General features: G+C 40.0%; 1 protein-coding gene across 1 annotated transcript in view; it reads left to right on the top strand.

Annotated features, from left to right (window-relative positions):
• Positions 1 to 13773, top strand: part of dcc (DCC netrin 1 receptor) — a 329297-nt gene that overhangs the window by 234117 nt on the left and 81407 nt on the right. Inside the window, exons 13-16 of the mRNA XM_063465291.1 lie at positions 6041 to 6182; positions 8734 to 8844; positions 10215 to 10409; positions 13567 to 13662. Of these exons, the coding sequence (XP_063321361.1) occupies positions 6041 to 6182; positions 8734 to 8844; positions 10215 to 10409; positions 13567 to 13662 (544 nt within the window). The remainder of the gene's footprint in view (positions 1 to 6040; positions 6183 to 8733; positions 8845 to 10214; positions 10410 to 13566; positions 13663 to 13773) is intronic.

Here is a 13773-nt window from a genome sequence, read left to right as displayed (position 1 = left end):
TAAGCCATGAAGCTCAATAAATGAATGGACACAGCACACTTTAGTTGAGAGACATGATTTCTACCAAATATATATATATATATATATATATATATATATATATATATATGTATGTACATCTGACATTAATACATGAGATGGTTTGTATTTAAGACTTTCTTTAACTGCACAAATATGAAAATAAAGGCAGCAGAAAATCAGGAAACTGTGTTATGGAGGTTTATGGGTCTCAGTACTTAACTTGTATTTAATAATAAGGTTGACATGGTTGTACAATTGCTTGAGTATACATTGCTGGTTTGATTTGTGAGGCAGTTCTTTCTAATGATTATGATTTTTGACAGTTTTTGTAACTTTACACACTGCTTCTATGAGATTTGAGTCTGTTAAATAATTAACACCTAGTACAAAATTGCTGGAAAGTGCCACAAGATGATAAGTCCTCCCTCTACTCTACACACAACTGCACAAATATATCAGCAGATTCTGGTATTTATATTGCCAAACTCTTTACAGTTTAATAGAGTCTTAGTTTTATAGGATTTCATGAGATTTTGTCCTTTTTGGTGTGAGATATTTGTTACCCCAAGTGAAGGAGTTTAACTATATCTGGATCTTATTTATGAAAAGTGAGAAGGTGGAGGGTGAGATGAACTGGCAGTTTTATGCAGTATCCATAGTAATGCTGGTGTTATAGCAGGCTATTTTGGGGAAGAATGAGCTGAGCAAGGAGGTTTTTGATTTACCAGTCGTTGTACATTCGCTCACCTATAGTCATGCACTCTGGTTGGTGACAGAAAGAATAAAGTTGTGAATACAAATGGCGAGAATGAGTTTTCTCTCTCGGGAGGCTGAGGTCAGTCTTGGAGATAGGCTACCTCCTTTGCATTGAAAAGGGCCAGACGAGGTGGCTGGTGCAACTGATCAAGCCTCCTGGGTGTCTGTTCTTGGAGATTCTATGGCTATGAAAATTGGAAGCAGAGCACAGAGCAAATCCACGGCTTGCCACAAGGATTCTGTACGTATATGGTTCAAAATGCCTTGGGATCCCTTAGGAGTACCTGGAAAACATGGCTGTGGCAAAGGATGTTTGATACATGCCTGTTTATTCTCCTACCACCTGGATGGATGGATGGCTGTTTTAGAGGCATGTTTTCAGCACATACATAATGAAGAATGGGAATATTCAGTCCAAAAGCACACTGATGACAGTGTGCATCGATAAAACAAGAAAACATGAACTACTGTTTCAAACTGACACATTTTGTTAGATGTCATGAGAACTGGGTGTCCGACTATGGCCGAGCAGTCGAGAAGTGAGACTGGGATTGTGCTTGTCTTTTTTCACCTTTGTGCTCCATTAATTTATCATCAAGACTTTCATTTTTAAAGTTCGGCTGTAGCTTTTAAAGGCATCTGAGGGAGAACAGAGGAAAGATTTCTTTTGTTCGAGATTGCCACGATTTACTAGAACTTAGGACACTCTGGTGACACACTGATGGAGATCCAGCTAGTGTGAATGAGACACAAGTGCAAGTTGTTAAAACGATATTTCCATGCAGTCGAAAGCAGTGCAGACGTTCATGAGATAATAATACTCAAGGAACATTATGATGTGCCTATTTAATAGCTTCAAATTTATGGATACAGAAATTCTATCCATATGTTTTCTTTTCAGACGATGTGTCCATGTCAGTTCAGACAGTGTCTGCCATTGGTTGGGGAGCAAAACTACAAAACTGTGTTCAGGTTCACTGCAGTGTCACTGGTGTCGTACCACATGTGAGTTCATCTGTCCACCCGAGTGACTGTGAAATCTGACCTTGGTTCCTTAGAGGACAAATCCTAGATTGTGCAATGGGATCAGCCTTAGTACCTGCAGTAGGACTTGATTGCATTTAAAGTTACGTTGAAAGTGGTATATTTAGTGAAAGAGCCTAAAATGAACAAAAGGAGCTGTTAAGGAGGAAGAGGAGCACTGCTCTCCAGATGGAGAGTCGGTATGCTAGCAGTATTGTCCTCCTTCACGGTTTCCCTCTTTTTGTTCCCATGGGAGTTGTTGCAACATGAATTTAACTTCTGAACTGTTTCCATGGAGACCTCACATCCAACTGTGTCCTGTCAAAGTGGCTAATTAGTTAATGAAGCGCGTGGCGATGCCCAACCAGAGAGAGTGAGAGAGTGAAAGAGAGCGAGAAAGAGTGTGTATGGAGGAATCTGGCCGACTCTCACATATATTCAGTTTGTCCCTATCCCCAGCCCCCTCCATCCTTCTGCCTCTCCTCTCTTCCCCCTCCTCCCTCTCTTTCCTCTCATAATCAGTTCTGCTGTAATCAATTAGCTGGATGAGGAGCAGCAGAGGGAACAGGTGCAGCTAAATGTTAATGAATTCCTCTGCGGCCATCCTCACAGTAACACTGGCTGAATATTTAAACTGCTTGTTGGCCCAATGACTTCACCGCAGCTGAAGCAGGGACCCACACACCATTGCTCTGTGTCTTTTTAAATATGTGTTAATACGACAACATGTGAATGTGTGTTCACATGTTGGCATATGACAATCCATTTAGTTACCTTTTTTTTTCAAAGGGTGACAACAAAAGATGTTGGCTCTAGATTGGCTGGATAAAGAACCAAAGACCCAAATGCACAACACTATGAGAACTATTCAAAACTTTAACTTCAAGGACCGGTGACACACATGTGTCTGGTAAGTTTAGGCGAGTGGAAAGCAAGAGGCACAGTCTTAAAAAAGACCAAAAGTACTTATACTGGAAACTGGAAAGAATAATTAACTGGTCAGATGCAACACTGAGGTAAAACTGATGAGAATTAAGACTCCAAGTTTTACAAAATGAATATAAACTCAAAACAGAGCGTCCAGCATGTATTAAAAATGTCACATCACAAATCACATTTAATTCAATAACGTTTAAAAAGCACAAAAGGGATGACTTCATGAACAACATGCACAAACCCTATGCAGCACCACGGCCCAAGCCTGTTGTGTCCTAACGGACATATACATCTTTTAAAAGACTAACACATAAAAAGTTACATAACTCACTAAAGCTTTGCAGTGTTATTGAAGCACCTGGGCTCTGTAGTGTGGTCATCTAATCACATTATTTTATTGCCACCTAATTCAGCCAGTGTCTCAGTTAATACCCTTCTACACATCTAAATAAAAACTTCTCATATTAAGCATGCTATATCTACAACCTCCTTTGCAACCCATGTCAGCCATTCCCCAGAGTCTGTTGTTGTTGTACGACATCTGCAATGTAGTACACACCAAAGTGTAGGGATGTTTCCACTTCTTCATGAAGTTTCATGAAATTCAGCCAGGCAGGTTTTGCATGATCAAGCTCATAATCAACAAATTCCAGTCTAACAATAAAGAGAAATAACATAAATAAGTAACAAGAAGAAGATATAGTCTGAGGTTAGTACAGAATCTTTAGATTTCTAGATGTTTTAGACCCTTAGTTTAAAGTTTTGCACTTTATTGTGTGGTAGTTTTAATATTCAATGCATATAACTGAGGTTTGATCACATCTTGTATGCTTAATAAACTAAATGAACAAAGCAAAAACATGTTTTAATTTGGGATATTTTAGATACGCATTTGTCGTGAGGATAAATTATCTTCATACGCAGGCTAAACTTGCTAAACTACTAAGCAGTATATTTGCTGTGTCTGATCTCTACAGTAGGGGAATTTAATTAAAAGTCACATGACCTATAATTCTGACTGAGGGTAATGATGTCAAAAACAAGTCATGGGGGATTAATTTATCCAGTACACATCATTTCCTCCTCCCTTTAAATTTCTAAATATCCTCCAGTTTATGAGTTTAAGTTGGGATTTCTGTTATTATCAGTTACACCCACATGTATCAGGTGAACGTCTGAAAGAGATTTATATGATGAGAGAAAAAAGCAACGGAGACCCAGAGAGGATTTTTCTATTCTAATTCATTAATCTTCATTCATTAATGTTCAGCCCACCTGACACACACACACACACATTTTGGGTCACACTGAGTATATCAGCAGGCTGGTTGATGGCAGCTGCCTCACAGAGCAGAGCACACTGGGGGCCAGGCAAACATCTGTTGTGTGTGAGCATGCGTGTGTGTGTCTGTTTGTGTGTGTCAGAGGTGGGTTGTTAACATGCAAATAAAGCAATTAAAATTCATGCGACACACACCCAAACACACACAGATACACACTCACACACGTGCAAATTGAAATAGAAACACAACAGAAGCCAGATGAGCTTCTCTGTTGATTGCTGATCAGATTTGCATGCAGACCCTTTTCACACTCTCCTGTGATGAAAACACCAATACTTCCAGAAATTATGCTGTATTTATGTGTTTGTGATATATTTTGACAGCATGCAGTTGAAGTTCCACCCTCGGGGTTATTTAATATTTTATTTGCCCATGCATACAGAATAGAAAACACTTTGTAATTCCCAAATCCATGGAGCATATCACAACCATGATATCAATGTAAAGATCATACTGTCACGTCAACCTTGGTATGCCTCTAGATAATTAATACTCCATATGAGCTGGTGAGGGTTAAGGCTGAAAAAATGAGTCTTTAATGTTCTTTTTTTAATTCAAATTTTAAAAGTTAATTTGGACATGGGCTATTAAACTGAAAGTCACATTATCGCTCTGATAATAGGTCTATAATTTTTGTACTAAATTTTATGTTGGTGGTTAGAAATGATTCTGAATTATTACTCAAAATTAAGAGATTTTAAATCTACATTAAATGACCCAAACTGCCCATAAAAGCTGTAAATCAAACCACATAGAGACAAAATTACCACACCAGAAGCGAGCAACAAAGACACAGAAAGTGCGATGCAAAAATGATTACAAACACATAATTTGGACTACACATTAACCCAAATCATTCAAAAAGAGTTGTAAAATGTCCAGAAACAGGCGAAAAAAGAGACAAACAGCAACTACCAATGAGCCCAACATGCTCACAAAGTGATACATAAGGATTATAAAGAAATCTAAAAAGATACAGTGGGATGCAGAAGAATTTTAAAGAAACAGAAAAAATACTTACTACAAAATATATAAATATACTACCTAAATAACTGGAACAAATTCTGATGGGCCTTAGGCAAGGGTGGGCAATTCCAGGCCCTGAGGGCCAGTGTCCTGCAGGTTTTAGATCTCACGTTGGGTCAACACACCTGAATCACATGATTAGTTCATTACCAGGCCTCTGGAGAACTTCAGGACATGTTGAGGAGCTAATTTAGTCATTTAAATCAGCTGTGTTGGTTCAAGGACACATCTAAAACCTGCAGGGACACCGGCCCTCGAGGCCTGGAGTTGCCCACCCTTGGCCTTAGGACTCTAGATGCATTGCCAGGTTTTTGTAGCTCCATGGATTAGGGGAGTGGCTCACTTAGCATCAGTCACCAAAGCAATCAGTGTCTCTTGCGCTGTCTTGCCTCCTGCTCTCGTGGAGTTGTTTGGACTTGTTTGATTTATGTCATTTTCTTCTGTGTGATCTCCATATTTTGTCCTTCTCAATGAGTCAGGGTCATGACAATGGAAAACAACTGCAAAGGTGCACAAAGTTACTTCAAAAAGACTCACAATGACCTCAAAGACGTTCAAGACACAATAGAGAGACCCATAAAGAGAACCAATTCGATTCAATTCAATTTTATTTATAAAGCACCAAGGTGCTTTATATTGTAAGGTAAAGATCCTACGATAATAGAGAGAAACCATCAACAACCAGAAACAAATCAAACGAACACTTTGGATAAGCATTTGTCCACAGTGGGAAGAAAAAACTCTCTTTTAACAGGACGAAACCTTTGGTATAACCAGGGTCAGGACAACCACGCAAGACATTTGCAGGACAATAAAAATCGAAGTGAAACTGTCATATCCCTAATGAGCCACACCTCTTTCTCTATGAACCTCATCACCAGTCAGATGATGTTTGGCACCTTTGTTTACTGTTTTCTATTTTTTTTTTTTTCTAGAGCATCAAAGTATCCTGGCAGCCTCCTCCACGCAGTGCCCAGAATGGGATCATCACAGCTTACAAGATCAAATACAGGAAGACGGGCCGACGTGGAGACCAGGAAGCCATCGAACCCAACAACTTCTGGTACCTGTTCACTGGTAAGTCTCTTCAAACTGGCATGTGATTTGATTTAGTCTGGAAAAGAGAAATGGTTAAAGATGTATCTGCTGTTGGCTTTATAAAACATCACTCAAGCAGGAGCATTTGTTGGGAAATTTAGCACAGAAGAAAGAGAAATATCTTGGCTTTTTTCACGCACACAGTACTTGTTAGTAAGATCAATTCAGTCTCATCAGGGGGCTGTTATCTCTCAGAGACTACAATATATCACCAGACTCATCCTTTAGTATTTGCCCTCATTTTCTCTCCCAAATAAATCTTTTAAAGCTGGACTCTTTGTTCTTACAATGACTCTGCTTGTTTGGCCCAAACTACACAAAAACTGCTGTACAAATCTGCAAGACTGCAGCCAGACTGTGCTATATATATATATATATATATATATATATATATATATATATATATATATATATATCTATATATATATATATATATGGGGATTTAATGAAAGCACAGAAGATTGTTTTCACTGAACGTGATGCGAGTCTGACAGTCGGCATGCGTAAATCTTCAAATAGAGACAAAGAAGACGTAAATCCTAAAGATATGTGTGTGTGCTTTAATATGTCTGTGGAACTGTCAATTTATTTCTTTACTTTGGTGAAAAACAGCTGCATTAAAAGTCTGGGTCTGTGTGTGTGATTGTGTGTCTGCATTCAAACTGCCACCAGCTATTATTTCAATTTGAGGTTTGCAGGATTTGAATGAAACTGATCTTCCTTTTCATTATTTTCCACTGATGGTTATCTTCATCTGTCTGTCCGCATCAGAATTCATTCCCCAGTGGCAGCTCTGCTTTTGTGTGTGTGCGTGTTTGGAATCTGATCCGCCTGCTGCAAGCCCGGCCGTCAGCAGTAATCACTCCTTTTTATTGTCTGATAATAAAAGACAAATTTAAATGAATAAAATGATTTCTTGAATAAAAAAAAAAAACTCAGCTTCTCAGAGGAGGTGAAAAGAACGGCAGATTAAATAAACATACTTAACGCTAACATTAAAACTTTATTTTACTCCATTTATGTAATGACACGTATTACCTAAGCCCCAAATCCAACCATGCACTTTCTTAACTGCTTATCCCACATAGTGGAACAAGCAGTAGGATGGGAATTTCAAGGTAAAAAAAATCTGTTTCCTTTTTTGAATGAGAATTATTAAATATTCTTCAGAGTACTGTCTTCTCAAATGTCTGCATACTTGTGGTACGCATGACATGCTAGGTTTACTTGGCTATGTGTGTACTGGGCATCATTGTCACAGTTATTTAACACTTCTGAACTCGGCTCCTTAATAGACTGCAACACTCTGAGTGTTCTGATATCAGGCTAGATGGCTTAAGTGGTCCAATCATACAATCTGACAGCAACACAGATTTAATCACTCTGGTTTCTGGTAGCTTTTAAATTGTTGTACTTTTTTGTAGCCTTGCTCAATTCCTCCCCTCTGCGGCAGTAACGGTAACACCAGCTCCCACTTTAGTTAATTAGCGTGGGCTACAAAAATGAGAAGGTAAGGCTCCTTTTCAAGCTGAGAGACTCAGCAGACCCGGCTATTTAAGCTGCCAATCTCGAAGCTCACACAGGATGCAAGTGGAGTGCAACTCAAATGGTAGACAAGGCCTTAAATTGCCTGAAGCACTAGGAAATTGTTGGTCTTACACAATCCAACACTGTCGGTCTAGGGTGGGTTACAGTGCCAAAAAGACAATCCAAAGGCTACCAGAAAGGAGAGGAAAGAGCTTGCTATCTTTATAGTAGCTAAGGTGGATGGAGGGAAAGCGCACAATTATGGTGTGAGCCAACAACAGCACAGTAAATGGTCCACTTGGGAGTCCATCACTAACAGGACCATTACTGACACCGATATTTGGAAGATCTCCCAAGCAAGACTACAACCTGGCCAGTCTGCCAGTAGCAAAACTCAAAACAAGAAAGAGCAGAACTAGCTGGTTAGCAGCAACTGAATTTTCAAAATAAGGGTGAGGGCACTGTCCAGTCATAAATTGAAATGTTGACTCAAATGAATGAAAAAGCTCTCGAATCATAAAATAAACTTGGGTAGTGGCCAGTTAAGCTAGTAAGCCTATATAAGACTTAAGGTCTGTCAGAGAGGTCCATTAGAAATGTTATGAAAAAGGCACCAAGACCACAAGTGCAGTGCAGAGGAGCCTTTCAGCGTTTTGAATTAGCGTAGGTGAAGACTAGTACACAGCTCCCTGCTACAGTTACCTGTGCTGACATTCAATTGCAAACTTTAAACTTTTATAAAAATCCAAATATTGGAGTTATTCAATATAAACAACACTCACCACACAGTTGATATGACAGTGAGCCTCAAGTGGCCATTTGAGGAATTGTATTTTTTGTATTTCATTTTTCAGTCCTGGAGTGGTACTGGGTCCATTTATGACTGTGACACTGTGTTGATTGTGAATCGGTTATAAGCAGCAAACCTGTGTTTTTACAGCCGTACAACAGGAAAATGATGAAGGTATAATGACATGCTTTCTCTCTCTTTTTCTCTTTCCAGGTCTAGAGAAGGGCAGTCAGTACAGTTTCCAGGTAGCAGCAATGACAGCAAATGGGACAGGCCCGGCCAGCGATTGGTACACCGCTGAGACGCCAGAGAATGACCTGGATGGTAAAAACAGAGAGTGATAGAGCGTGTGTGTTTTTGTGTGCACGTGTGTGTGACAGCGGTGATCTGTATAACAGGATGTAAATACCTCCACTGCCCTAACACTCACATAAATATTTAACCAGTTAAAGAAGGGTGTCGGGTGGATTGATGGAAGGTTTAACTCAAGAGGGGGGGAAGGGAGAGGAGATGGAATAAAGCGGAAAGAAAAGGAAAAGCTGTCGTCCATGTGTAAGTATATCGAAAACAGAAGGATTTGCTTCATTTAAGCTTAAATACTAATGAATGAGCAGTACATGAACAACGTAAAGAATTTGCACATTTGCATATGAGGGTAGATAAACAATGTCATTTGGGAGTTTTTTTTTAATTTGTCCAAATAAAAAACATCTCTTTCTCCCTCTGCTTTCTTCTGAATTATGTAACGGTCACCGAGCCTTCCATTTGGACTGCTATCTAGCATTCAAAACAACGATAATGTAGTACTGAACAAATTTGTTTGTCAGCAGCTATTCTATAACACTCTCAGCAAAGACAGAAGTGGAGGATTTAGTGCTTTAAAGTTAGTCTGTTCTCCTCATTTCCTGTTCTATATTTTTATTCATGGACTAAAGTACTAGAACAGCTTTGTATGAACCCTGTTATCTTATACTGGGCCTTGGTGCATCCCCTCGGGTTATCAACTATCTGAGACACATTTCAGCCCCAGAATGTATATTTTGATGGGACATAAGTATAAAAGGTACTCTTTAAAGATAAACTGATAACTCAGTTATAATGGTTACTGTATATTCATAAGCATTAAAACTGTCTTCATATCTGCCTACAGCTATGTTATCGAGAGTTACAAAGCCATTACGAGGCTATAGACAGAAGCAAAAACAATCAGCAGAAACAAACTGGCTAGCAACTCTGGGGATTTTCGACCCTATAACTCTTAGCAGAATAATTTAAAAAACGATAACCAGCTCAGCACCAGGGTGTTCTGGTCAGCAGGATGCTTCAGAGATAAAAACAACAAACACATCCATGCTAACTGTGTTTCCGGGCCGGGACAGAGGGAGACACAAATCTTATTTCGATGGATTATCACTCAATAAAGTGATATGAAGCATCTCCCCCCGAGGACCGAGAGTGCTCTAATCTCATCTAATCTGTTCCCGAGGAATAACACTAAGTGTCAGGTCTTTTTAGGGGTAACAGGGTTAGCATTTATTACCCACAGTTGCTCTAAGTACCTGCTTCTGTGAGCACTAACAGGGTTAGCTTTAAGACTATTGGCGGTGGTAGAGGTCAGTGATGTACCGATGTCCCCAAACCACAGTGCTGTCATTGTCTTTGTGTCTGACATTTTATTTTTGGTTTGTTTGCAGAGAGTCAGGTGCCTGACCAGCCCAGCTCCCTGCACGTCAGGCCGCTTCCCAACAGCATCATCATGTCCTGGACTCCACCGCTCAGCCCTAACATCCTGGTCAGGGGTTACATTATTGGCTATGGAGTAGGCAGTCCCTACGCTGAGACGGTCAGAGTGGACAGCAAGCAGAGATACTACTCCATTGAAAACCTAGGTATGAAAGTGGCTGGAGTGACTTCACCTATAGTTTGCTAAGAAAATGGATACCATTTTCATCCAGGACACGTTCAGCCTACATTACCCGCCAGCTAGTGCCAACAAAAGGAGACAAAACAGACCTTCCAACTGAGAGCTGTGCTTTCAAAGTCTGATTTACTGCAAGCAGTGAACAGGTTTAATATTTGAGGCCAAAACAGGTCACCATTTCTTATGGATCAACATAATTTTTCCAGCATTTTCATCACAGTTCAATGTACTGAAACAAAACAGTGACATATGCTGATGAATCATGAATATTCATAAAGCATATAATTGTTACTGACCAATAAATACGTGAATATCACTCTCCAAAACAGAAGCACAAACATCTTGGGCAGTCTGCACCTCACAGCAGGACTGCAGAGGTGATTGAGAGGTCCATTTCACTGCCTCAGATTAGTAAGGGGTGGGCTAGCAGATTGGACTGTCTATAGCTCTCTGTGCTGGGACCGGTCAATCAGAGTCACTAAGTTCCTAACTCCTGTATCCAGATGGATGAGTGATATAAAACTTCATCCCTATGCAGTTGTTATGAAGGCTGAAATTATCCATAAAGACCAAAACTGTTATCAGTAAAAGGCTGTATACATGTTAATTTCTGCTGTAAAGTTGGACATTTTAACATTGGAGTCTGTGTTTATCAAAACGAGCCAGAAGATAACCACCACCAACTGGTCGTTAGCAGAACTGCAGTTTTTGGCATTCCATATTGTTGTTGTTTTTTTTATTTCATCCTGAGAGGCTGCTTGGCTTATTTTTACTGTAGAGGTACTCTTGTGACACAAGTTGCTCATTTTTATAGGCTATTCACCCTTTTACTAAAGTCAAAGTTTGTTAAAATTCAACCTTGCTTCCAAAGAGGACATCTTAGAGTATGAGATTATCCACATCCAGTGGAAACCGTCTTAATGTAATGGCTCTTATTTGACTGTGATTTTACATGATGAATGATGCATTCAGTGGAAAAAGGCCATTAGGACGAAGTATCACAGTTTGGGGGAAAAGTTTAGTTATTTTACACAGTCTCAGTATCTAAATATCCAAATGTGGACAGATTTTTACTTATTTCAGCAAAGTGTTCATCCTTTAGGAGCTAGGTGCCTTACCGTGAATTTAGGATATTCTGGATCTACTCAGTGTCTGGCTAAAGGGCAAACTGGCAGAGCTGTAGGACACCTGATGCAACACCAGGCCTCATAGCCAGAAACACCTGCAGTCATAAGCAGAATATTAATCACCAGTAGTTTCCATCACTGTCAGAACCTTTTTCATTTCTTGTCCTTCCTCTTATCAGCGGCAAAATAATTCATCATGTCATGGCATTTCCAGCATGCTTATCAACAGCACCTACTTAATAAGTTCATCCTTCATAAATCCAGCTGCTCCTGCTGACAGCGTGCCAATATTGACACAGCGTTTGCCTCTTCCATTAATTCATTATGATGATGAAATCCCCCATTTAATTACGATCAATAATTTAAAAGAATTTAATAAGAAAGCTGCTTGAGGTGGAAATCTAATTGTGAAAGGTCGAAAAAGAGAAAACATCCTCCCCAGTGAGCGCAACAACCAATTTGCATGCCAAAGAAGACAATAACAAATAGGGTGCAATTTTATATGCGGCTGAGAATTCCCATCTCAGGTCTCATAATGGAGGAGTGATGGAAAAAATAAAATCGGGCCCACGTGGGAGTGAGTACACATATGTACACGGTATTTATAATTCATAGCGATCATTAATTCATGCGGCGAGGCGTCTGGGGAGCGGAGCTGCCGTGTTTGCCTAACTGCTGCGAAGGTTTGGCGCAACATGGCGAGAACATGCAGCATCATCACGCGTGACCGGCTGTGGCAGGATGAGCCGCTGCATGATGATGACTACAGATGTCTGCGGCAAGGGTGTGGCTAAGCAGGTGGCTTTGACTTGGCCACTAACCCTGCCAAAATTATTTGTCACATCAGTGGAACTGTGGGCAGAAAATATGTGGGAAAAATAGAACAAAATAATCTAAAAAATGCAATTATATGTAGTGGAAGCTCTGACAGCTAATTATGACTTCAAAACAATAAAGTTCTAAAAACTGAATCCCCCTCATATTCCTCATGGTGGTTTGGTCCACTGACTACAATTCTGTAAGTCCTTTGAAAATTTACAACAAAGGATGTGTGAGACGATTTTCTTTACTTCTGCCACTCAGCTCAATAAAACAAAATTTAGTTAGGGCTACTGTTGTCACTGGGAGATTGATATTTACGCCAGCAGCAATTTATATTTGGCAGCAGGACTCTCTACTGAGAGCTCTCCAGCCTTTCATGTGCATATGTGGAACGTTGGAGAGCAAGCATGACAAGCAAAACCCACAAAATAAAGCAGGTCAGGGATCAATCATCACAAAAAACATGACACTGATAAAGTGGGTTACCAATTGGCTTGCAGGTGCACCGCTGCACCGTTGACTTTGTGGCCCAAATAGAAAGGAATGTTTGACCTACATGACCAACTTGGCCTTGATTGTTGCTTCTTTAGTTCAGCCACACCTGCCTTATATGGACCAGATGAGGCATTTGGACCACATCTGTCCCACAAACTCTATGCTTAAACTAGTCAAAGCCAGTTTATGACATTTAAACCACATGTGAACAGTAGGACACTTCTTACTGCGCGTCTAAGGTATTCTAGGTTAGGCCCAAATGTGTCATCACCTCATTACTGAATCTTGTGCTTTTGAGTTATACCAACTGATAACATGGCAGTCCCCCTCTAACACCTCATTTTAAAAATCCTGTAACATTTGCAGATTTCATGTGACAAACTTGATTCAGGAAAAGTCCTGCATCTTCTTGAAAAAGTGCAGCTTTCTGTGTTTACTGTCAAACTAGAGAAAAGTTACAGTCACTGAGCAGGATTTAGCTGAAGACTTATGTTCATGTCGAGTCACTTCTGTCAAACTAGTCTTGACCTTTCCCCACTTACTTTTAATGATGCTTCCTTTAAGTAGACCCTGCTGAAACACATAGAAGACAGCAAGCAATCAGTTGCATCTTAACATGATAATGTACTGTGGCAGATGCCATTTAAAATGACTCGCTCTCTCTCTCTTTCTTCTCCTCAGAGCCAAGCTCGCACTATGTGATTTCCCTGAAGGCTTTCAATAATGCTGGGGAGGGAGTCCCTCTGTACGAGAGCGCCGTCACTCGATCCCTGACAGGTAGGATGACTCACCAGGCGCCGATAACAATCCTAGTAATCTGTGTTTACAGAGCACTAAGGCAGCAGATTTGATTAATATATAATAACATGCCAGTGCAGAATATGAGGC

The sequence above is a fragment of the Pelmatolapia mariae genome, linkage group LG20, assembly GCF_036321145.2.
Source record: "Pelmatolapia mariae isolate MD_Pm_ZW linkage group LG20, Pm_UMD_F_2, whole genome shotgun sequence".
Lineage (NCBI taxonomy): Eukaryota > Metazoa > Chordata > Actinopteri > Cichliformes > Cichlidae > Pelmatolapia > Pelmatolapia mariae.
Note: the sequence above shows the minus strand (reverse complement) of the source record. Positions and strands in the feature narration are given on the sequence as shown.